The sequence below is a fragment of the Octodon degus genome, unplaced genomic scaffold (genome assembly GCF_000260255.1).
Source record: "Octodon degus isolate 3935 unplaced genomic scaffold, OctDeg1.0 scaffold00020, whole genome shotgun sequence".
NCBI lineage: Eukaryota > Metazoa > Chordata > Mammalia > Rodentia > Octodontidae > Octodon > Octodon degus.
Window position 1 is genome coordinate 12,586,497 of NW_004524596.1, and position 25,776 is coordinate 12,612,272.

A 25,776-nucleotide genomic window follows, 5' to 3' on the forward strand; every position below is an offset into this window, starting at 1 on the left:
TTGAACTAAATTCAGAAATTTTAAATCTTTAAAAAAATGCTTAAAACTATTGTGTGAAGCAAGGTACAATTCCCCTATGATGAATGATATCACTATGTATATATAAAATTTACCAATAAAAAAATTCAAGGAAAGAAAACAAAACAAAACAAAATGAACGCTTCTATCCATGAAATTAGAAAGAAAAAAAAATAATAATTTTATGTCACTTTTGCTAGCATACCTCAAGTATAGGTTATAGCTACAGTATATGCTAAAAGCTTAGTTAAGATAAAAAGGCATTAAATTTTTATGTTTATACCTACAGGAACAGACATTACATATAGACAGTCTGCCAAAGATATAAATACCTCAGGAAAAGAAAAACTTGTGTAAGTATTTTAATATTAAATTTATTGAGACATCAGGAGATCAATACAAATTACCTTTGGCCTCTACAATTACGAGAGGCTCTCAAAGTGATAGTTATTAGTTTCGAGATATTCATGAATATGGTGAAGTGCTGAAATGTGTACTTTTTTGAGGGCAGACTCTATATAGCTATGGATGGTTTGTTTTCAGGAATCCAGGGCAAGTCTTGAAACATATACCTGAGAATAGAGTGGGTGTGGGAGGGCTGCTACTATAGTCTAGTAAGGTCAAGGCCCAAATGGAAAGAAGGAAAAGCACACTAGTCAGGAAAGACAACCAGAACACACTATGGTATTATTCTATCTGCGCTCTCATTTTAAGCTTGTGATTAATCTATGCCCACTTACCTTATTTGCTAATTCATTATCCTCTACTGAAAGAAAAAGTTCCCAATGGATCTTAAAATGTCCTCTACTACACAGGATAAAATAACTACATATCGTTAGCATGGGGCTTAATAGCATGAAATTTTTCAAATTGGCATTAAAAATGCCTGCAGAGAGAGCACTTTGGCTACCATTTTGAGAAAATATTTAAGAGCAAGGAAACAAAAGCTCCTTGTGGAAAAATGTTATTAAAGTATTTTTAACTTTTAAATATTACTAAATTTAAAATTTTTCCCCACCACTAGTCATTATTCCCACAAGACTTAAATGCAACCTTTGGGGCAAATACTATTCTTTATTAAAGTTACTAAAGATTTGCCACCATGATTTCTATCAAACAGTAAATCACTTACTTTATGAATTTCCTGGGTCACTCTTGGTTCAAGTGAAAGCAAAACTCTTTAAGACAATTTCCAGGCTATGAAACATAAAACTCTAAGCGTAATCTTCCCTTTGCTGGGTCCTACCATCTACAGCATAGGCAGCCTGACTTTGCTCTCCGATGCCTTGTTACTTCAGAAAGTGTCCTAGACCTCTGAAACCACTAGGCCTTGGTTCTTAGGGTATGTACCCCATAATAAAAGTGGTTAATGTCCACTATGTGTGGTTCATAAGTAGGTGTGTCATTTCACAGGCTAGATTGTAGGTTCTCCAAGGAAGATCTTTTCATTACTTTACAGCTTGCCTGAGACCTCATACTACCTAGTTATACAATGAATGTCTAGTAAATACTTGGTTAATCAATCAACTGTTTAGATTCCAACTTTTAAGACTAAATGGCAGCAACAGGCCATGGATTATCATGATTGTCAGAAATTTCACCTAAGAATGAGACTGTTTGTAGATCAAATCACTTGTTCTAACATGACCTGAATTGGCCTGTTGAAGTAACAGATAACACCAAAGAAAAGCTAGTCCCTGCAAGTTTTGTTTTTCTAGCTTCCTTTGTCAATGCATTCCACAAGAGGTGAACTCCTCATTCCTGTTGTTCAAAAACATATTTAGAAAAAGGTCTTAAAGAGATCTGGCACCACAGATGAAGTTGGCTGAGCTCCTTTCTAGGAAATGAGAGAGAAAAGTCAGTGACAGATGACAGAGTATCTTTTCAGGTCAGAACTCTCTGCAAAAAAAGTCACATATACAGAAAATATGATCTTATTCCTCATACTGAACCTCAGGTACCCCCAGGTGGAATAGGGAAATTGAGACAGTCACAGGCACAATTCTCCAACTGCAGAGCTAGGCATAGCCATGGCCAAAAAGAGGCAGAGCAGATAGCTACCCAAATGCAACTTCATGAGCATTAGGAAAACCTTTCAATCTCTGTTTCTTGACATCCCTAAGGCCTAACACATCACTTCCAGAGCCTCATGGTTTATTTCAACACACATCCCTGTTGTACAACAATTAGCCCCAAAGAAACTAACACAGGGGGTCCCTCATATGTCTGCAAAGGAAAGGAATAGGTGCCAGCCTGGCATGCAGGCAGAGTAAAACTGAAGCATAGAGGAAACCCTGATGAGTAGAACTGAAGATCTGCACCTCAACAGCCTGCCCAAAGCCTGATCTGGGCCAGGATTTCTAAACCGATGGGGGGGCACACCCCTCCTTTCATCAAATAACTGTTAGCAGCCTAGCAGGGTGGAAAGACTCGTTTTCTGTAGGCTCCTTCCCTAAGCTTCCTGGAATTCAGAAGTAACCACACAACAGGTGGAGTTCTTTGACTCTAGCCTGGCTAGGGGAGGAAATTCTACACTAACAGCACCAGCCAAGCTAATTCTCAGGTGTTTGTGCTAACAATGAGACAGGCTTAGAGACTTTCTTTCCAGGCTCTGTTCAAAGATTCTTTGGGAAGTTTGAACAACAAAGAGTTGTCTATTTCAAGCACTTCAGAAAAACACCTCTGACTTTGCTAAGACTCAGATGTTCCTTATGCTTCTAAGAAAACAAATGTGGCTTAAGCCAACATCTGGAATAGAGAAAAATATAGTAACCGCAAAAAGAGATAATTGAATTAATAAGCAATGCTTTTCAGACATAACATCACATAGGCCAAAAAAAAAAAGTTTTCAAAAAGTCCAGAACAAAGTTGTAGAAATGACTGGGAAGCTAAATATTAGTGGATTAATTGCCAGAAGGCACCACTCAGAAGACCACTGTAACCATATAGGCTAAGAAATGCACCTCAAATTCTTTTCTCTTGGAGATTGAGGAACCTATAAAGATGTGAAACTGTATGTCACACAGTCTTTGAGAGGGATTTATCACTTATCTTCATTGCCCACTTGGAATTCCAGCAGAGCTGCCCAGTTTTTCTGAAATAAGACATCCAAATGGATGTCCTGATGGTCACCTAACCTAACTTCAGATGACTGCAGAAGTCCTTTGGAAGATATACTCAACATAGGATCAGTTCTCCTCACTCCACTGGCAGACAGCTCACTATTAGGGAAATCTGTTCATTTCCATGATAGAGCACATTGATTTTCAGAAAACTCCTCATTATATTAAAAGCTGACATCTCCAGCTACCCTAGTGGGAGCACAAAAAGAGAAATTACCTGTCTTCTGCCATATGGCAGCCTCTCAAGTATGTAAAGATCAGTACCACATTGCCTTTCCAGACTATTTCCAGACGGCTAGCTTCCTTGTCATGGTCACCTTCTCTGAATAAATATTAGTTTATCAATGACCCTCCCAAAATGGAGAGTCCAGAGTAGCATAATAAAAATAATAAAGTGGACTTATCTAACCAGCAGAGCTCAAAGGGTCTTCAGCTTCCCTTCTCTGGATGAAGCAATGGTGTCACATTGCTGTCTCATAGTTTACCAAGATATCTCATTTTCCAAGATTTATTTTTCCCATGAAAACAGCCATGACCCTGATTATCCCATATTGTTTACACAGAATTTTGACTTTTTAAAATTCAGAACATAAAAAATATGTTCATTAAATGTTATCTTGATAGTCTCAAGCCATCAATGCAATCTTTCAAGGCTATTTTGAATCTGTTTTTCACTTATGTGCTATGAGAGAGAGAGAGAGAGAGAGAGAGAGAGAGAGAGAGAGAGAGAGAGAGAGAGAATAAAGAATAATGACATTCAACCATTTGCTCAGCATCCATCTTCAGAACACATCACAAATAAAACTGAAGATCCTAAGATATGTCTTTGTGACTATAACTATGCATGGGTAGTAAGCACTTTCCTCAACCTGTTTATCACTCCTATGGCTGAAGACTATTTTGAATTTTGATTCCCCTGCCTATATCATAAATAAGTTTGATAAGCATGTAATCTCATCTGTTTTTAAGTAATTCAAATGTTCAGTGCCTTGTGTACATCTACCATCCTAGTAATCCCATGAAAACAATGGTGACTCAGACATGACTTATTCTTAAGGAAGCCTTGCTAGTTCTCAGCAAATAAAGTACAGAGCACTTGCAAGCTATATATTTGCAAGCCAGTCTAAAATAACTGATATCAGCACAATTATTTAGTCACTAATAAAACATGCCTTTCCCTCTTTGAAAGTCCTCTTGCAGGCCTCTGGCACAGCATCCCACTCCACATTTGCCCCTATTCCTGACATGATTCTGGGCTCACCTATACCTGAGGCTGTCAACGTAGTATAGCTGTCACCAGGGTCTTTCTTCTAGTGTACTGGCAGAGACACACAAAGCAGGGGCTGAAAAAGTTGCCTTCTCTGATTACGAATGTTCCCAACATGAAGAAATGTTAAGTGTCTAAGGTGATGGCTACACCACTCACCCTAATCTGATCATTGCACATAATATGCATGTGTCAAAAGGCTATGCTGCATCCATGTGAATTACATCCATCCAATTACTCTATGTGAATTACATTTTTAAATCTATTTATAAATTGCTTTCGTCCCCTCATCCCCATTAATACAACCAACTCCTTCCTCTGAGATTATTCTTTACAGGTAAACCCAGGAGCAGTTTCGTAAGCAGGGTTATTTATCCCAGTATACAGATCTTCAGCCTATGGCACACAGGAGCTGTCTTATATGGATCCTCAGTTCAGGCTACATTAATGTGGGAGGCTTCACCCCTCATGTTTGAGCATAGTTGCAATTCTCTGAACATGCAAATAGTACCTTCACTCTTGCTGCGACCAGTACAGGGAGCAGGGTCCCAAGAGGGAACGACTAGAGATTAAGAAGAAATAAGACATATAAAGAAAAGCTGTGACTGGGTAGGACCTGACTTCTCTGATGGAGAAGCAATGACCACCCAGCATAGTCTGCCCTTTTATCTACACACTTTAAAAGGTCAGCGTAAAAGTGCAAGGTCTTGGTGTTTTGCTGAGAACTCTGAAAGCGAAACATTCTCAGAGCTCTCTGTGCTGTAGTTAACAGGGAAGAGTACCAAGGCCGGACACCTGCTGGACTGGCCTTGCTCTAGTCCCAACAACTTGTTTTCACAGCTGGCTGCTGGCTCACCCCTTCTGTTCCTGTCCATCCAGGATCCTCATATGGCCCAAAGCCTGTAGCAGGATACTGCAAAGTTGGCCTTCCAGTGCTCCCTGGAAAGTGGTCAGAGGAGAAGAGTTCACAGTTCAGGAAGGTCTCAGGTCACAGGCTTACGAAACCAGAGAGGTGAAATCAAATATAAGCCAATGTCAGAGCTCAAATCAGAACACAAGACTCCTTAAAGGTCCAATAAAACATGAAAGTCATTCAAGGCTTGCTCTTTTCTACACAGCCCGTAACTTGTGGGATACAAGCCATGTTCCTAATATAGAGCTAGAAGTCCCTTGAGTATTTCAGAGATGCATGAATTTGCTCGGCACAAAGTCACAATTTCAAATTAGTTTCAATCTTATATTCAATCTAACTCTACATCCAAAGCTGCACTAGGTAACGAAAGGTACTGCAAAACAAAAAGTCTATTTTCTTCTAGATGGAGCGGATTAAGATTTCTTTATAAAGAACAGGCATGGAACACTGTAGTATGGTACAGTAATGATGAAGGGCAATAAAAGACATTAGTGGGGCTGGTGAGATGGCTCAGTGGTCTAAAGCACCTACTTAGAACAAGCTAAGCAAAGCACAGGGACCGCGGTTCAATCCCCCAGCACCACATGCCAGCCAGCCCACCCCCTGGTGGGCTGAGCTGGCCACCCCCCCCATAAATAAATACAATTAAAAAAAAAATAAAAGACATTAGTGACAAATACTCCAGATTCCAGAGCAAGGAAGGTGACCAGGAGCCAAGGACAAGATGGAGGGGGACAGAATACTGAGCTAAGCATTCCTGACATCATTGTCTGCCTCCTTTATCTCTCCATAAGGAAAACCTTGCCTTCCACTTATCTAGAAGGATTCTGGGAAGACAAAGCAGACAGAAATGTGATGTGCATTCTTGAAGGACAGGTATCCACATTACAGTTCCAAAGGAAAGTTGAGACCAATGACTATCTCCTGTAAAACCCACAGCTTCCCACTATGGAAAACAAGCCATGGATAAGCAGTAAAGTGATAATCCCTGAACTATTTGACTTGTGAGGAAAACAAAACAGGAGTCAATGTTTTTCCCAGTGTCACAGGCTTCAGAGAGCCAACTGTTAGTTTGGGGATTTCCAGTCTCTTCTTTTTTAAGACTGTTACAATCTGGCACAAGGATGGTACAAAGGTTCTATGACATATTTCTACTGCCATGTGTTTAAGATTATGTTGCTATTTTTACTTCAATATTTGTCAGAGAAAAAAAGAACAGGTTTCACTCAAAACTTGTCGTTTGCAATGAAAATAAGAAAAGGGCATAGAGAATAAGAGTTAAATTGAACAGAGGCCCTTTTAAAGTCACCCTCAAAAAAGCAAATGAAGTCAATGTTTGGAAGTGAAAGGATTTATCCCTAAGATATTGATCAGATGCTGAGATCTTCAATTTTCCTCAACTAACCCCAGATCCACACAGATCACTACATTGATCAGGAGAAGGTGAAATTCTGGTCCAAGTGGCAGAGGCTGGATAGAAATGAATCCCTTGATTTCCAGGCCTCTGTTTGAAACTCCAAGGTTTTGGGACATGCATGTTCTCTTACAGTTCTTCAACTGAAATTTGAAACCTGCCTGTGAAAGGAATTCAAGGACAGCCGGAGACATTTTGGTCTCTAAAGCACTTCTCACTCGTTTCTAGAAAGTTCAGGATACGTGGGCTCTACTAAGCTGTATTTGGAGAGCCAGAGTTCTTTTTGAAACATGAATTATTCTGCTTTGTGGTATTTGAACTGGAGGGCAAACAGTCTTAAATTGAAGACATCACATTAATGTGGTAAATGGCTGTATCTGGATCCAATACAGCATTAGGCACATAAAATACACTGGATTAAAAAAAAAATAAGCAAGAGATGGAGATGACAATCATTTTTGTTCCATTATTGTTGTTTAGATACAATACTCAACTGTACACACACACACACACACACACACACACACACACACAATCTCTTTAGAAAATCCAGAACAGTAGCTTCTAAGATTTGTGTCAAGATAATAAAAGTAGGGCCGAGGAGATGGCTCAGTGGAATAAGCCCTTCCCTGGTAAGCGCAAGGGCCTGAGTTCAATCCCCAGTTCCGCAAAAAAAAAAAAAAAAAAAAAGAAAGAAAGAAAGAAAAGTAAAGCAGAGAAATAAACTTGGATAAATTATTAAATGTGAAATAAATGAGTAAAAATACAAATAACACTTATTGTTATGGTTTGTATTTAGTTGTCCCCCAAAGCCTTATGTAGTCACGGGGCATACTTCTAGAGTTTATGATTAATTCATGATCTAATGCTGGGGGCCAGCCAGATAGCCCAGCAGATTAAAGTGCTTGCTTAGGCAGATTCAGGGACCAGGGTTCGATCCCCAGTGTGCTGTGCCAGCCCCACCCCCGGGGCATGCTGACACAGCAATCTAGACTGGGCATGGTGGCATGCATCTGTAATCCAAGCTCTTAGGAAGCTGAAAACAGGAAAATTACTACGAGTCTGATCTGTGTAGCGAGACCTTGTAGACCCTGTACTAAATTAAAAAAAAAAAAATTTTTTTTTAAATCCAATGCTGGGATTATGGATGTGAGGGTGTGACTGTTACACCCAGCCTGGGGCAGATATACTGGATGCGAGAGGAAGAGAGAGAGGCTTGCCCTCTGCTGTCTCTGCCACTGCTCCTCCTTTTTTTTTTTTGCCATAATTTTATTGATAAACAAACAGCAATGAGACAGTTTCAAATCAAATCGGTAGGACAGTTTCAATAATTAACACACTGCATACATTCTTCTTAGTGGTTAATTGCTGTACAAGATGTGGACATGATATGCTATTTACAAACACCATTAAAACAAATCATTCTATTCATTAACAGAATGTAACTATATATCTATCTTAACCACTTTGAATACACAGATACAAAATGGACATTCATCTGTATACCCTTTTTTTGTTAAGTTCCATCACTTAAATATTATAGGTGTGTAAACTCAGCAAAATATTCTAAAAGAGTGCAGTATCCCATAATAGTATTGGGTCTTCCGCTTGACTGGCAATGTCAGAAATTGTTGACCTGAGTCCCCCACAGCTCAACATAACAGCATGGCTTTATTTCTTATATTTTGTTTTTATACTTTTCTTCTGGATGGTTAAAACCAAGGTAAAGCAGGACCTATGCAACAAGAGTAGTAGCTTTTGGGTCTGAGAAGGTCAGTGAAATCCCCTCAGGATTTATCCTGAGATCCTGGACCTCAGATTGTAGAACCTTTGTCAGTGTAGCCATGTGGATGAGTCACGACCATTGCTTGGCCAATGTGCTCTGTGAAAGCCTGAGAGAATGTTTTCTCTCCATGTGACTCTCCTTAGGCACACTCTACGTCATCGATCACTTTCCTCTTTGGCCCCATAATCTCCTTGATCAGAAAATTTGGGACACTACTGAGTTACATGACGTTACAGTACAAGTTCTCATATGTCCTGAGTCTTAATTGACCTTAGAAGGCTAGGGCCAAAATGTTGGCTTTCCTTGCAGCCCTCCTTTTTCTCTAATTTTGGTCTGCAAACTTAGGTTGTTAACCATCCAGAAGACAAGCCTGTTGTTATTATTGAACAAGTTAGGCTGTTAAGCTTAACCTCACCATCTGTCTGCATATGAAACATCTTAGGCATAATATGGAACAGGTATTTTTCATCAAGTATTGATATGATGAACTTTAAGTCCCTACAGAATATGATAAGAAACATTTAAAAATTAGAATATATTTTAAAAATAGGCATAAAGAATTATATACTTCTCATGTTTGCACGTAAGTCCAAAAATCTCACCATATACAACGTTGAAGCAGGACAGTCCCACAATATTTCTTTTCCTGTCTCTTGCTTTCCCTCACCACCCCGTTCTTCTTGAACCATTGCTCCTCCTTTTTTGCACTTGCTGTTTTGCTGTTTTCTGCCACCATAATCTGCTGCTCTCTGCCATGTGCCACTCTGCCTTGGAGCCAGCTCAGTATGGACTGAAACCTCCACGAACTGTGACCTGATAAACGTTTCCTTCCTTAATTTTGGGTGTTGGGTATTTTGTCCCAGCAATGAGAGAAAAGTAACTGAGACACTTATAAACACAGAGAGGATGGAAATAGCAGGTAAATAAAGGAAAATAAAAAACCATTTGTTGGCACTTTCAATCATCTTCGCATTGTGAAACTCACTTTAGCACAATTCACTTCAGCAACTCTTGCATACTTCCATCAAGTGGATATTTTTTCTTTAGCTAAACTTAAGAGTGTTTTTTACTCCAATTAGAGGTTTTCCAAGTACATAGTTACCATTAACAATATTACCAAGATCAAACACCATCTATCTACTGTGCATATAGGCATCTTTACAGCTTTTACACCAAGACAAAGCAGTTCAATCCTCACCAAAACCAAAATCACAAAAAATGCCAGTTTCATGATCAATTTTACTTTCTTATTGTTCTTAGAAGTCATTAAATCAAATGTGCAATTTTTATCAAATTTACTATTTTTAAAAAATCTTTTAAAAACTCATCTTCCTAGTGAACATCTGGGATAGGATGGTTTGCCCATGTAGTAGACCGATGAAGCTCAAAATGGGTTTTCTAAGTATAAGATCCTTCCACTTTACCACAGAAGATGGTCAAGAACAGCTAGCCTTCCTCCTTCCTCTAGATCTGGCCGTGGACCAAGCCCACAACCCTAGCAACTGTCCCATAGATGTGTTTTTAATCACAGATAGGTGGTCAATCTACAACCTTTATTACTTGAAAAGCAAAACAAGAAGCAGATCCCACCAACAGTGGGGACACTGGTTCTATATTCTGAACAGAGTCTATACTCAGACACAGTGACTACGGATACAGGCTCCTCATTTCTCTCAGTTGCACAATTTTCAGGCATCATCAGTGTATTCAGTGTGGTTGAACTGCTCAGGGACACAAAGGGGGACCAATAATTTTGGTGTAGTAGAAAGTACATATCTGATACCCTGGCAAAGCCCTGAATTCTTGGGCTCAAATTTTAGTCCCATTACTGCATTTCGTTCTTCATAAACCTAAGTTTTTTCAATGGAAAAAAAGGAAATAATAACACCACCCCTCAGAGTTAGGCTAAGAAAAATATCCAAAAAAGCAGGCTCAATCATGACTGTCTACTTTCCACTGACCTCTCTGCTCAGAACATGTTTTTTGCCCGTTCTCTGCACTCTGGGGTAAAAATCTACTTACAAGTACCTTAAAAAGCCTAGCCTGCTACAACTCAAGCATGACCCTACTGTTTCACTTGGTTCTCCTGGTGTAGCCACAGACAGCAGCATGGCATCACCTGTGTGTGGAAGGCCAACCTTCCAGCCACCTGGAACCCACTGCATCAGAATTTACAGGGGCTCAATGGCTGGTTTATATTCTCAAGTCTGAGATACACTGTTCCGTGACACATAAAACACTCAATGGTCAGAGCCAATTGATCCTCTTTTTTTTTTTTTTTTAAAAAGTAGGAAACTTTGTTGGAGAACAGGAATGAGGAATAAGAATAGGAAATAGGAAGAGTTTTTGAGAGACAGACAGGGTCCTGAGCAGGTTGATGCCAACTGACCCTCTTAACAAGGATTAACTACAACACTTCTACTGTTGGTGTTGCTCTGTATGTAAATCTCTACTCAGCCAGAAAGCAACTGTCAGGCATGGCATTTCAACTGAAGTACAGGATGACTGCAAACTTCCTTGTACTATTTGAATTTTAAAAACAACAAATGCACTAAGTATACTGGCTTCAAAGCAATACTTAAATCTTCTAGATTAATGCAGTCTGTGTTATATATAGTAGGTACTTTAATTATTGAAGTAATATGCATGTTCTGATTACATGTAAACATGCAAGTTTGCATGGCTATTTTCAATGTAGTGATTTCTGGCTTCTAGGATGCAACTCTTACCAGGCTAGTAAGATTGGTTAGTAAGACCTGGCAAAACGGAATGCTTTCTACAGAGATGATGAGGTTCTACAGTATATTCTGTTTCTCAGGTCACTGTGATTCTCTGCATGTGACTTTCTCCCTTGAATCAACTTTCTGAAAACACTTCTGAAGTCTTTTTCCTAGGTATTCATGAATTAATACCTTAAGGGCCTTGAAAGTAAAATTTACTACCCAGATTCCTAAAATGAATCACTACAGCTGGATGAGGGGCACTGGTAACTGTGCATCAGGAAACAAAAGCTAGTCTGAGTGAGTCATCACTGTGATCAAAGATAACCAGCCACAGCCAGGGCTTGGCACAAATAAACGGCCACAGCAATCATATATCAGAATCTGTGTTTAATGGTTTCTCACATTAAAATGCATAAGTCAGCTCTGTGAAACCAGGAAGTAGAACCCAGAGCACCACACAAATAATAAACACAAGCTCTTGAATTTGGTATCCTTAGTCTTTTGCTGCAAGTCTAGCCCAGCTTGGGGGAGAAAGATTAAAACAGAGGTGCTGTTTTGTCAAAAGGTAAGCAGGTTTAATATGACGGGCTTCTGAAATGTTTCTAAGAAAATCTGAATACTTTTTGGAGGCCTACTTATTAAAGCCTTTGACCAACAAAAGAAAGGTAGTCAGAAGGCCACAGATACTTTAAAAATGTAACAGGGTCTATAAATAGGGTAAGAGGCTTTAGAAGCAAGAAGGCCTGGCCTTGTTGTGTTCCACATACAATCTGGACTCTTTGCTTTTTCGAGAACTCCATACTTGAAAGAGAAGACGACTGGGAACTTGGGCCACACAGCACTGCCATCAACACACCACCCCCGCACACCTCAGCAGACTGCTCCAGAGTGCAGACCAAGGTCTTGATGTCCTTGTGAACTGTTGGCAAGGGCATGTATGCCAGGACCAACCCTGTTCCATGCTGGCCAGGCAACAGAAGGATAATGCAGACATATTTTTCAAAAGGAGTTGTCTCCTATCAGCACCATACGCCCACTAGCAGGCACATATCCAGGGAAAACATTACCTACACAGTAAGTTCTAATAAGCTCCTGCACTCACAACATGATCACCTTCTTCTGAAACACTGGAGGCCATTTAGGAACAACGGCAAAAGGCTTCATGAGCCTGCCTTCACGTGACCCCCTTCCCACAGTATTTAAAAACTAATCTATTATAATTTTGGAAATAAGAACAAGATGAAATATTCCTGTCAATCCCCATGTAGCTTAACACTACCTCATAATGAAGGGAACAAAAGGTGCCATGCTCAGAGCAGAAGAGGCGCCATCCATCGGGGAAGGGTAGAGTCTCTCCAAGACCAGAAGCAAGAGGAACATGCTTGGATGACGATCTGGTTCTCCCATAGCACTGAAAAAAGTTATGGTACATGAAAGATTTAAGATTTCAGAAATGAGGCACTGTCTTTAAACACCTTTCCTCATTAAATAACTAGATATATGAAGTGAGACTCCAAGTGACCAAAGGGATAGCTTTTCTTTTTCATTTTTTTCTCCATTCAGTTTGTCTTCTTAGTGTGCACTACGAGGAAAAATTCCTGGCAAAACTCAGGATCATGCTTTTGCACACACAAAGCTCTTCTCTTCTCAAAGCTAACCATTTCCTTAAGCAGAGCCTGCTGTTCCAGACTATGAAATGGGAAACTTTCAATGTCCAAATGTATTTAAGGAAGCATGAACAAGCCATCAATTGGCAGGACCAAAAAACCTCATGTGCACAAACTACTAATGCAAGGAAATATATCATAAATAAAACTAAAATTCACTGATATAATTTTATTTTCTCATTACAGATCACTTATATACATTTACACCAAGTGCAAAAAAAGGTAGAAAGGATACAAAAGTTCTAAGCTGTCCATACTGAAAATTTCACTACCATGTATAGCTCAAAAGGGAACAGTACATGTGAACAAAAAGGCAGTGACGAACTTCTCTCTGCATGGTGCAACTAGAAGCCCTTGTAATGACTGTATTTCCAAGGCCACTGGCTATTTTTGCTCAGGTAGACTATGACGATATGATCACAGGAAACTAGATTAGTCAGGTAACTATGGTACTCTCACACTGATAAGCCCCAACAGTTCAGTAATAAAAACTGACAGGTATTCATTGAACAAACTCTATTTCTAAGCATACACTTTTAAAAAATAGCAGGAAGAAAGTAATTCTTAACAGACAAAAGCATCGCATACTTGTAATAAGCTAGTTCCATGTAACACTGAAAATGGAATTAAATTAGATAAAATTTAATATAAAACAGTATTTTCAAAAATCTAACAAAGAAACGGGATTTTACATAATTTCTCAGGTACAAATCTATGATAGAAAGTCAAGCAAGATGGTATAATTATTATATACTTTTTTTTTTTTTTTTTTGGTGGAACCAGGGATTGAACTCAGGCCCTACTGAGCCATTTCCCTGGCCCCGATGGTATAATTATTAAAGTATTATTTTTTCAAAGCCATCTGCATTGTAAGGAAGAAGCTAATTAAAAACTGTTGCCTAGAAGAAAAATCTTGACTAAGAAAGTACTTCACACTCTACCAGGGACTACCTTGGGACCTTGAGCTTACCAGGCAGGTGCTTATGCCGCTGAGCTATATCCCCAGCCCTAAGTACCTCACACTCTTGACTTCCCTTTGCCCCACTCTATTCTTTTCTTACCTGTCTACTGTATCAGCTACAGCTTCCAACTGTTTGAGAAGAAAAGGATAGAGTTCCGGGAATCTTGAGAAAAACTCTCTGCCTGTCATTCTGTGGAAGAAGAAAATGATAAATTACTATCATTTATTTTTTCTGATCTGTTAACAAAGCCCTCCCTCCTTTTCTCCCTAAGGAATATAACTAAAGTTATTTGTCTGAATATTTAATAAAATAAAGATGTTTTTACAACCTTATAATGTCTTAAATTTAATATTCAACAACTGTGATAAGAATAATTTTGATTTTGGAAGTGTTCTTGACACATTAATTTTTGTCTCCAATTTTAAGGAATACATGTTTATAAGTATTTGACATAAACTGTCAGGGAAGAAATATGCAACGTGTAAAAAAGCCAAGTTTGTACAATCAATTCAGACTATCAGTATAGTCAACACCCAATTGAGACTGACTCAGCTTCAGTGATAAGGGCACATTTAGACAAGGTTTCCTAATTCTGGCACCAAGACAGTTTGAATCAAATAATTCTTTGTTCAGACGGGAGGTGGGGGTGCTCTCCTGTGCTTTGTAGGATGCTTAGCTGCTTCTACCCAACAGACACCAGTAACACAATATCCCTACCTTCTATCACGATCATCAGAATATCTACAGACCCTGCTGCTCTGCTGGTAAGACAAAATGATCCACTGCTCTGATGTGTGGTAACCCAAAGCACAGAACTGGCCTGTGAGGTTCTGGAGGTCCAAATGTATGTAGCCAATACCTATAAGGATTACCTTTTCCAGATTTATAAAAACTACTCGCGAACTCTGCCAAAATCCTAAAAACAGATCCTTAAGACTACACAACTGAAAAAGAGCTCAAGCTAAATTTAGCACTTAGGAAAGTAGTCTGTCGTAATTATTAAAGACCTACTCTGAAGGAGCAGTATAACGATTCCTTAACCTGACCACTTTTATCAACTCTAGATATATACATCTACTAATGAAGACCTGAAATATCAATTTATTTTAATGTGAAGCATATTTTGCACACAGAAAATGCTCATATCTTAAATGCACCACACAATCTACACATACATACACTTGTGTAATACACACCCTTAGCAAGACTCAGACTACTTCCCATCATGAAGCTCCTCATGCCCTTTCCCAGCCGATCCCTGCCCCAAAGCAACCAATGATTTGATTTCTAATCACCACAGTTTGGTTTTATTTATTCTAGAATTTCATGAAAACATATTAATATGTTATATAATTCCTGTGTCTGCCTTTTTCACTCAGCATAAAGTTATGAGATTTATCCATATTATTTAAAGTATCAATAGTTGGCTTCTTTTTCTATAATGTTGTATGTTGTATGAATATACAACACTGTACAAGGGCCTGAGTTCAATCCCTGGTTCTGAAAGAAAAAAAAAAAAATGCTTGTTCTCCTGCTGCCAGACACGGGCACTTCTCATTTCTAGATTATTCAGAATACAACTACTATGAACAATCTCACACTTTATTTTGTTTGTGTGCAGACATGTTTTCATCTCTTTGGGGTTAATATCTGAGAATAAAACTGCAATATATTTAATATGTTAAGAAACTGATAGTTTGCAAAACAGTCACACCATTTTACACCCCCAACAGCAGCAAGTGAGAGTGCTGGTGACTCTCTATCCTTCCCATTGCTTGCTGACGTGTCTCCCCTTCCCATCTCAGCTATCCTCGAGTGCATGACATGACTGCTCTCTGTGACTCGGACTCGCACTTCCTTGATGACCAGTGGTGGTGAACACTTTTTATCTGCTTTGGTTATAAGTATGGCTTCTTGGAAAATTCCTATTTACAACTTTTTCCCACTTTTAAATAAACTGTTTACTTTCCTTTGTCATGTACAGTCATATATATGCAGTGCATATACTTGTGGGTTTTTTATTAAGACGGGCAACAGAATCTTGCTATGTAGTTCATACCTGGCTTAAACTTCTTTTCTTTTTTTAAATGTATTTAGTACAGGGTCTATAGGGTCTCACTATGTAGATCGGACTCATAGTGATCCTCCTGCTTTTAGCCTCCCAAACACTGGGATTACAGGCATGCACCACCACACCCAGTCTCAGTCCCTGTCTCAGCATGTCCCAGGGACAGGCTGGCACAGCACACCAGGGATCAAATCCCTGGTTCCTGCACCTGCCTAAGCAGGCACTTTAGTTTGTTGAGCTATCTGGCTAGCCCTAAACTTATTTACTTAATAATGTCTTTGATGAGCTGAAGTTTTAAGTTTAGGTCCTCTCTAAGACATCTCTGCCTACTTCAAAGTACAAAGATTTTCTATGTTTTCCTCTAAATGTTTTATGTTTGGAGTCTATGAACGATCTCAAATTTTGTGAATTGGATGAGACAGAGGTCAAGGTTCTTTTCTTTCTGCAGTGGTCTATTTCATTTTTAATAAAATGTTCCCTAAATCTATGTTCATGGATTATAAGATCTGATATTATAAAATGTCTCTCACATTAATTGTAAATGTACTGCAATTTTAATAAAAACAGTACATGTGAGTGTGTATATTGGTCTGAAAGGAGATTCAGAAATGCATGCACATACACCGAGGGCTAAGAGTAAGAGCTGCAAAGATAAGAACAAGACTAGAGGACTCAATCAGCTAAAGTATCAGAAAATTATAGTGGTTAGGATACTATGGGGACAAGAAAGCCTGTAAAAGAGGGGTGAGAGCACAAACACAAATATGACAACTGAGAGCTGAGATGGGAGATCACAGAGAAAGATGATGACCTGTTATATGCAGATAAAATCCAAACTGGACTCCATTGCCCCACTATATATAAAAATAAATGCCACTAACTTCACTTTAAAATTCACTTCAAAACAGCTACAAGAAAAATACAAAATAATAAATGCACAGAGTTTTTGACCTATTTTGAAAATTTGGAATTCTGTCCTACCATTCCTGACATAAGGCTTCTCTTTTCTCCCAGTGACAACGCAGGCAGCCTATCTGACATCCTCCATGCATACCCTAGCTAAAGGGTGCCTAGGAAACTCAATGCTGCTCAGCCACCAGAACCCTCCTGTAGAACTGACATGTCCTAAGTCATAAGATAATGACCACTTGTTTGATTCTTCCTCAGGTGGCCCATATGGGACAAGACTGTCTTGTCTCTCTTGTATTTCACCCTTCAGACAAAAGGCCTGGCTGAAGTGAAAGAACAGTGGGGAGAGGGGTGAAACTCCAACTTCTGAGATGAAGACCGCTGACTGTGTGCAGAAGGATGGAGAACAATCTTGACACCTGGAGAGGTGCACCTTAGATCCTGAGGACAAGGAAAGGAGGAGTGATAATGATCTCTATTGTGCTACTACAGCCCTTCTCACCAAACAAAGCTTTCTCCTACAGCTCTTCCAGTTGCAACCACATTAAATTTTATTAACTGCTGGTACTGTCATGCTCCATCACACAACTCATTCTAAGTCCAATTTGACTGCTTTTCCCCCTAACCTTACTGAGAAGTCTATCAGTAATGACCTTGGTTCTAACTCCTAATCATTCCATGCAAAATACCTGTTAAACCATCTGGCTATCTTCTTGATTTCTGTAGCCTCAAACATGGCATAAGGCAACCAAATGACTTTTGGTGGTGTGGGCAGAAAAAGATAGGTTGCGATGACTATTCATAAGCAGTTATCTCTAAACCCAAAGGCTATAATCAACCATCACTATTTTCTTGCTTGGTGGCTACTCTGCAAGGCAGGTAAAGCAAATATAGGATGTAAGGCAGGTAAGCAAATATAGGGTGCTTGGGCCTTTTTAAAACAAATTTATTTAGTACAGTGTCTACAGGGTCTCACTACATGGATCTAACTTGCAGTGATCCTCCTGTTTTCAGCCTCCCAAGCGCTGGGATTATAGACATGTGCCACCACGCCAAGTCTCAACTGCCATCTCAGCCCACCCCGGGGGCGGGGCCAGCACCGGGATCAAACCCCTGCAGCTAAGTCTGCATAAGCAAGTGTGCAGGTGCTTTAAGCCGCTGAGCTAAGTGGCTGGTCCTGGGGCTGGCACTTTTTGATGTCTAGTTTTCAAGGCTAGTTCTTTTCCAGCTAGGCCTTATTTTGGGAGGAACACAATATGAACTTGAAGATTCATCAGCTGGTTTTAGGCTATATGTGAGGCAATGACCACATATGCTCTTGGATTAAGGTGAATTCTCAAAATTATAAATTATTGCTTTCTTTACAGGGACACCATATATGCCCTTCAAGCTGCACTTCTCTCCCTCAAACACAGTGACTCCAAGTGCCTACGAAAATCTACCAGATCATGCACTCCTCCAATGACTATGAAGAGCTCTCCAAAAGGAGATCATGCATGGTTGTTCACATAAGTTTCCTACGATAACAAGTGCCTAAATGTTTGCATGCCTGGTAGCAAGTAAACCTACCAAGTCTCCTATTAGCAAACACAGTATAAAATTTGTCAAATGATTTTAACTGAAGTAGGCACTAATAGCACATCAGCCCTGAAGGTCCCTCAAATCTCCTTCAAATCACAGGACAGCATTGTTTTCATGAAAAACTGCCCTCAACTTCCAATTTATAGATTAAGACAAAGTCTAGAACATTGTGTAGTGGCCCACACTTGCAATTTCCACTACTTAGAAGGTTTAGGCAGGATCACAAGTTCCCGGTCAGCTCTGGCAATATACTAAGATCCTGTCTCAAAATAAAAAGGGCTGAGGATGTAGTACAGTGGCAGTGTCTGTCTGGCATGTGGGAGGGCCCTAGACAGATCCCAGTATACCATCTTACACACAAGACCCACCACATGACAAGGCCTGCAATTGCTAATACGTTCACAGGTACATGAATTAATGGTTTGGGCTAAGTATAAAGGCAAACAGAAAATTCAAGAGGAAGCTATAGACCCTGCGGTTTATGAGACCTGTGCAACTGCCTGGATGTGAGACACCGAGGGACAGGGTTGCTATTACATTGCAAGATGCACTCATCTTGCTGCTTGGAGTCTTACTGACAGTAAATTAAATGTTTTGTGAGACAAGCTGAGTAAGATTTAGTACAAACGTATGAGTCAAGTTAATCAAAGGAACGGACAGTGTGGCATCCTCGTGGAAGATACTCCAGTGATGATGATGGCATAAAAATAAGAGAGGGATGTGGCTGAGAGGCAATTCTCCATGAGCTCCTACATCACTGCACATCTTACAAAGTCAGGCTCTAACTGCCCTTTGTTCTGGGCTACCCTGAATGACGCTTATATGACACACAGCCTGGGAGGAGGATGCAGTGTCCTCCTCCAGAACCAGGGCAGCTACATCCCAGCATTTGCAGCACAGCATACATAGCACTTTGCTCTCCCACCAGGCTTCATAGGCTGCTATCTTCTTTCCTCCCTGTATTTCAGACACTAAGTATGATTCTCAGTTCACAGCTGGTGCCCAATAAGCAGTCGCTGACTGAGCAAAGCAAACAAATGGTGACAGTTCTTTAGACAGACTGGGAGAGATGGAACCAAGACTTGAGGTTGGAACTAAATAACAGTTTCATAAAACCCATCACTGGCTAATCCTAATGACATTCAGAATCTCAGAATCACCATTTGAGTTAATCAACTGAGTATTCTGACAGGGCTTGATATTTTCTTAAAGCCCAAATAGATAAAGCGTGCCTCACTGGTTTATAAACAGCTAGATTCTAGTTCACCTAAACAAGCAAACAGGCTGCGCTTCCCTCTACAGATAGAAGAAACCTTGGGGGTAAATTCTTCAGTGACAGACATTTCAAATCTGTTTATCTATGTGGTCAAAACTAGCCCAGCAACTTTATAAAAACAATAGGAAGGACAAAAAATAAATAAATAAAATAAGCCCTGAATCTTTGCAAATTCAAGCTTCTGGGAAGAGAAAAGACAACCAAAATGTTGTGAATGGAATAAAATAGGCAACATCAGTGAAAACAAGCCTGGATAAAGGGTGAGAATGAAGCAGTTTTTAACTTGTAACTGTCAGGCTATGCAACAGATGTGTTCATTCCTAACCCATCAGGTAAAGATATGCAAATACAACCAGGCAGAGGCCTGTTAGGGCTTGGAAAATACCACCCTCAAACAGGACTGCGGAATACAACATATGCCACCCCAACATACACATCATCTGGATATTCTGACAAACTGTAGTCACAGGAGTAGCTCTAAAAAGGTTTTACAAAATAATTTATGTCTATAAAGGAAAATTACATTAGTGAAAGCATGTCAGTGAGAAGGCTTCTCAAAGACAACTTGTATTACCTGAGAGACTGCTGATTTACAGAACACAATCTTTATTCACCATCCAATTTCTCCACTCTCCCTTAACTTGTCCCCATCCCCTCAGGTTCCCTAGGTCCCTATTTCTTTTTGTAGCTCAGGAAGCTACATATGACTCAATCATCTGGCCTTCTCATACTTTATGGGACTCCTGTGTTTATGTAAATAATTAAAATGGATTTTCTCCAATTAGTCTGCTTTTTGTTGATTTAACTCATAAACGAGACAAAGGGCTCAAAACTGTGAGATACCCAATTTTCCCTCACCTTCAGGCTCTTGGGGCAACACACAAGCCCTGCACTGTATGGTAACAGGAACAAGGGGGCTGTGAGCTCCTGACTGGGGCACTCCTGACAGAGTCCAGCCATGCAGAGGCAAAGGCACATACTGTGTCAATCAATGAAGATATCCACCCACCACTGATTAGTTTTAATTTAGAAGCTTTCTAAAAATTGTTCTAGTCCTATTTGATTATAAAGAGAGAGAGAGAGAAAGAAAAAGACAAAGAACACTGCAATCCCAGCACCACATGCGCACTGGTGCTGGCCCTGTGCGCCAAGCCAGCCACCAAGACCTGGCATGGTGGTGCACGCCTGTAATCCCAGCAGTAGGAAGGCTGAAACAGGAGGATCACTATGAGTCCGAGCTGCATGGTATGACCCTGTACTAAATACATTAAAAAAAAGAATACTGCAAAGAAAATCTAAACATCACCATGAATTCACTACCCAGCTTTAGTCATCAGTCATATGTTCTATCTGTCCATGTGCACCTCTCCTCTCTACGTGTTGCTCGATAATGTGTTTTTTACATGTAGGACTATATCAAAAATATATTCTATGTCCATCCCAACCCACTTTATCATAGCCTCTGTGTGGTAGCACTGGATTTCACCACATTTGACTGTATGTCCACTGGTAAGTTCTTCCAGGGCACTATCGCAGACACCAGTCGAGAACAACTCCCCCCCCCCCCACTTTGGCTAAGTTGCATAGAAAGCAGTCATTATGTTCGGAGTGCCCCTTTGTCTGCACATTCTTCATCAAACCTTGGTAATGCTGTAGTGCTAGCCCTTGAGTTTTGTAAGAACATTGCCCTCTGCCTATGTGGGTAGGCTTTGAATACAGCCTGCCATTTAACAGACTAGAAAACTTTTCCTTTAATCAAGCTTTGATTTCTTAGAAATTCTGTTAAGATTAGCAACACATAGCAAAAGGTTAAATACCAGAAGGGTATGCTTCAGAGATTAACAAAAGCATCCTGATGAAAAACAATCACATGTCAGAAACATGCATGTGGGGAAAGGTGATAAAAAGCAAGAGAAGCAGCGCTCACCCCCAGTTCCTACATGTGTGTTCTACATTATTGTTGATCACACCAGGTACAGAAGAGGTCAACAGGGTAAGCAGGAAGGTACAGAAAGAGAAAGCTAACAAAGGCGAGCCAAAACACGCAGGAATAAGGAGCTGCATAGTAAACAGCAGCAAAGGCGTAGGTCGTACCTAGCTCTGAAAAAACAAGACGCATTCACAGGCTGTGGAACCAACACCATCAACCTGACCATCAGATGGAAACAAATGCTGAAGGCAAAAACTTGAAAGCTTTCCATTGCTGTTTCAAATGAGAAATGGATAAACTATAAAAGCCATGCTACTCCCTAGATTCTGGCTAATAAAACTCCAGAGGAGAGAAATCAGCTAAGGGCCTGTCTTCACACCATAGTGATTGCTGATAAAACAGCAAACACACCTTAAGAAAAACAACATCCCCCAAATAGAAACACACTACAAGGAAGATGAGTACACACATGGATTTCAAGGGATATGATCAAATGCAAACTAATAAAATAAAAATAACTCATTAAAAAAAAACAAACACCTGGGTTTGGAATCCCACCAGAAGGACCATTTTTCACTGTTCTTGGAATCTTTCTACCTCTGACTGTGCTGACACCAACACATATCCTTAGTAGTGACCAAAAGAATGAGAAGGTACAATTATGTTAATTAAAAAAATTAAAAACTTCTAGAAAGAAGCAATGTCAAGAGTTCCACAGTCCGAATCTTACACTCAACTAACTTTTGGGGCTGGAGGAGTTTGGGGCAGAATCACACTGACCTTGCACAAGGCCCTGGGCTTTCTCAGCAATGGAAAAATAAACAAAACAAAAAAAGCTGGGGCTCCCAGGAAGGGTTCCACCAAGAAGTCCCTTTGTTAGTCCCCAGGCAAATTGGTAGGGCCTGGAGGAGAGGCACTTGGCCAAGCGCCCCTGCCTAAGTCTGACTGCTGCTTTCTTGCCAATCTCCCCACTTCCTCCATGTTCTCTCCAGACATCAACTGCAGTCTAGGACTTGTTCAGAGCCTTTCCAATCTTTCTCTTTCAGGAGCTGTTCTCAAGGTGGAGAGTTCCCAAACCAATAAACTATCACAGCACCATTCTCACAGAGAGAAGGGAAAGGTTTGGGGTCTGGCGGAGGCCTACTTTCCCCTGGGGAAGGCACTGGCCTAGAAGCAGGCCTGAAAACACATTTCCATGCGCTGTGCTGCCAGCTGGGGTGCAAGCACACACTTCAACTCCTCCTGTGGGCAAAGTTCCATTTGGGCAGCTTATATGGAATTTTTTCTCATTAGGAATTGTTTCTTGGAAAATATTTCTTGTTGAAGCTTACGATCTCTAAACTCTCAGAATCAAGTGATCTCCATTGGTTAGATTCATAATAATTTCTTTTCTTTTATTTTGAGACAGGGTTTCACTAGGTAATTTAGGCTGACCTTGATCTCATTACATAGCCCAGGCTGGACTTGAACTCACAGGGATCTTCCTGCCTCATCCTCCTGAGTGCTGGGATTACAGGTGTGCACCACCACACCTGGTTCATAATCAGTTTCTACATAGTCCATGAAGACTGTTGCCAGAGATGACTAACACACTCCTTCAAAAGGTGAGATTACTTCCCATTCCCCTGACTTGATATCTGTAACTAGCTTTGAGCAACAGAAGGCCGTGGAGGTGACCCTGTGGGAACAGGCTTTAAGGGCTCACGGCAGCCTCCTGTGCTTACCTGGCTGAAGCCCCGGTCACCTTGCTGGAGAGGGGGCCCAGCAGTCCTCAGTCGCATATGCCCTCTATTCCAGCCCCCAGAACATGAGGGGACACCCTGGTCCCAGGTGAGGTCCTGGATGAGTGTATCCATCAGACTGATTGCAGATGGCATCACATGGTGAAGCAACACCAAAGCCAGAATCGTGAGAAATGATACACTACAATTTTAAGCCACTAATTTTTTTTTTTTTTTTTGTGGAACCAGGGATTGAACTCATGCCCCTGTGCTTGCCAGGCAAGTGCTTATTCCACTGAGCCATCTCCCCAGCCCTAAGCCACTAAATTTTGAGGTGGTTTTTCCATAGCAACATGTAACTGAAACAGCTACAATACCAAAGGCAATGAATTAGACTCTGTGGAATAAGTAATTCTAAATGCAAAAGATGATAACAGGGATAAACAATTTACTTCAACTATTACACTCTTCTGAAATCAGTAAAAATGGAATCAAAGTCAGGACACCCCTGGAGGCTCCATGGGAAAACTCCATCTTCCTCTCAGTTTTGGGGGGCTACCACACTTCTCAGCTTATAGCTGTGCCACTCTCATCTGTCTTCACAGTTCTCTATTTTCTCCTGTCTCTTAAATCTCTGTCTCAGTTGTATAAATGATTATATTAAGGCTCCTGAGATAATCCAAGATAATCACCTGCTGTGGTTTAGATTTTAAAATACTCCTCTTCAAAAGTTCACAAGTTGGAAATTTTGACCAAAGTATGACAATGTGGGAATCAATGAGGCACAGAGGGAGCAGAGACGAAATCTGTAGGTCACTGGGGAGCTTTCCTCAGAAGACATGAAGCATCTCTTCTGCGATTCTTGAGGTCTCCAAAGAGTTGCTATAAGAGCAAGTCTAACCTTTAAATCACTTCTCTAGTTTCCTGTCTGGCAATGCCGTCTCTCACCCTCACATATGCCATTGTACGGTACACACCATCAAGACCTCCATCGGAAGTTGAACCAATGAGGCCACCTGATCTTGAACTTTCAGCTTCCCAAACTGGGTCTAATAAAGTCCTTTATTTTTAAAAGCCTGTTTTGGGTATTATACTACAGTAACAACAGCAATAACAAAAATGAGCTAAGTATGATTGCATATCCTTGTAATTCCAGCTACTCAGGAAGCTGAGCAGAGGATCCCAAGTTCAACATTACCCTTGGCAACCTGGCAGGACCCTAGCCCACAATAAAAACTAAAAGGGGCTTAGAATGTAGATCAATACTCCCTGGGTTCAATCCCCAGTGACCATGGGGCAGGGCAGGGTTACACTAATACATCACCCTGCTTCAAAGTTTTCAACTTAAACACATTTACAAAGACCTTCTTTCTCTCATTTCCTTACAAGCTAAATCTTATCAGTTCTAACTCCTATCTTTAGAGGCTGACATAAATGCTAAGACAGTAAGGAAAAAGAATGGGCATACTGTTTTACTCCAAGGCAATTGTTTTCCAATAAAGCAATAGGTCACTTTTTTCAAATAAAATCCCAATAATTAAAAAATAAAAACAAAACATGAAGTTATGGTGGCACATAACTGTAAGCCCTGTACTCAGGAGGCTGGGGCAAGAGGATTGCAGTGAGTTCGAGGCTAGCCTCAACTATACATTGAAACCCTGTCTCAAAAGCCAAGCCAAGCCAAGCCAAACTAAAATATAAAGAGGATTTGGAGACAATGACTGAGCAGAAGTATCAGAAGCAGTTGACTTTAAAGACCCCATGAGCAGAACACATCTGGTGTAACTATTTTGAAAATCTGGTGTCTACCTGCAGGTTTGGATCATTAAACTGTGGCTAATTTTACTCAAGTTGGTTCGTAACACTCTGGAAGCTACCCAAGGTCACCAAGCAGGCAATTGTGCATCTTTCCCACAGGCTGCTTGTATAAAAGTTGTGGGACAACAAGGACCCTGTCTTCCAAATATTACACTCTCAGTAATGACTGCAGCTCTGATTTTGGAGAAACGAAGCTACTGCTGCAACCCTTCCCTGCTGTTGTAAGCCCCTCTTCCTCTGGCCAAAACAATATCTAGGGGCTTTAACAGGCCAGTAACCATTTTCTTTCACTTATCTAGACACTCACTTATTTTTTACTTTTTCTTCTTTTGAATGTCAGACATTTTTAAAAAGTGACCACATATAAAGTCACCACATGCCCAGTGAACAATGCAGATTTATAAGACCTGAAAAAAAACTAAATGTATACTTCAGGCTGATCCCTAGCACAAACAGTACACAACAATCTAGATAAATGTATAAACAAGCAAACAAACAAAAATCAGCACACCCTAGGGAAGAAAAACTGATTTTTACAGCCACATTATTAGATTCAAATGTCCAGTTTTCAACAAGAAAAATCACAAGGGTACACAAAGAA

The 25,776-nt window shown here is 40.2% G+C and overlaps 1 protein-coding gene across 2 annotated transcripts in view; it reads right to left on the bottom strand.

The window, feature by feature from the left end:
• Thada (THADA, armadillo repeat containing) overlaps nt 1–25,776 on the bottom strand; it is a 384,981-nt gene that overhangs the window by 221,768 nt on the left and 137,437 nt on the right. For both annotated transcript variants that reach the window (XM_023711247.1, XM_023711248.1), the window contains 2 exons: nt 13,972–14,061; nt 12,523–12,654 (listed from right to left, as the gene is read on the bottom strand). In XM_023711247.1, the coding sequence (XP_023567015.1) occupies nt 12,523–12,654; nt 13,972–14,061 (222 nt within the window). The remainder of the gene's footprint in view (nt 1–12,522; nt 12,655–13,971; nt 14,062–25,776) is intronic.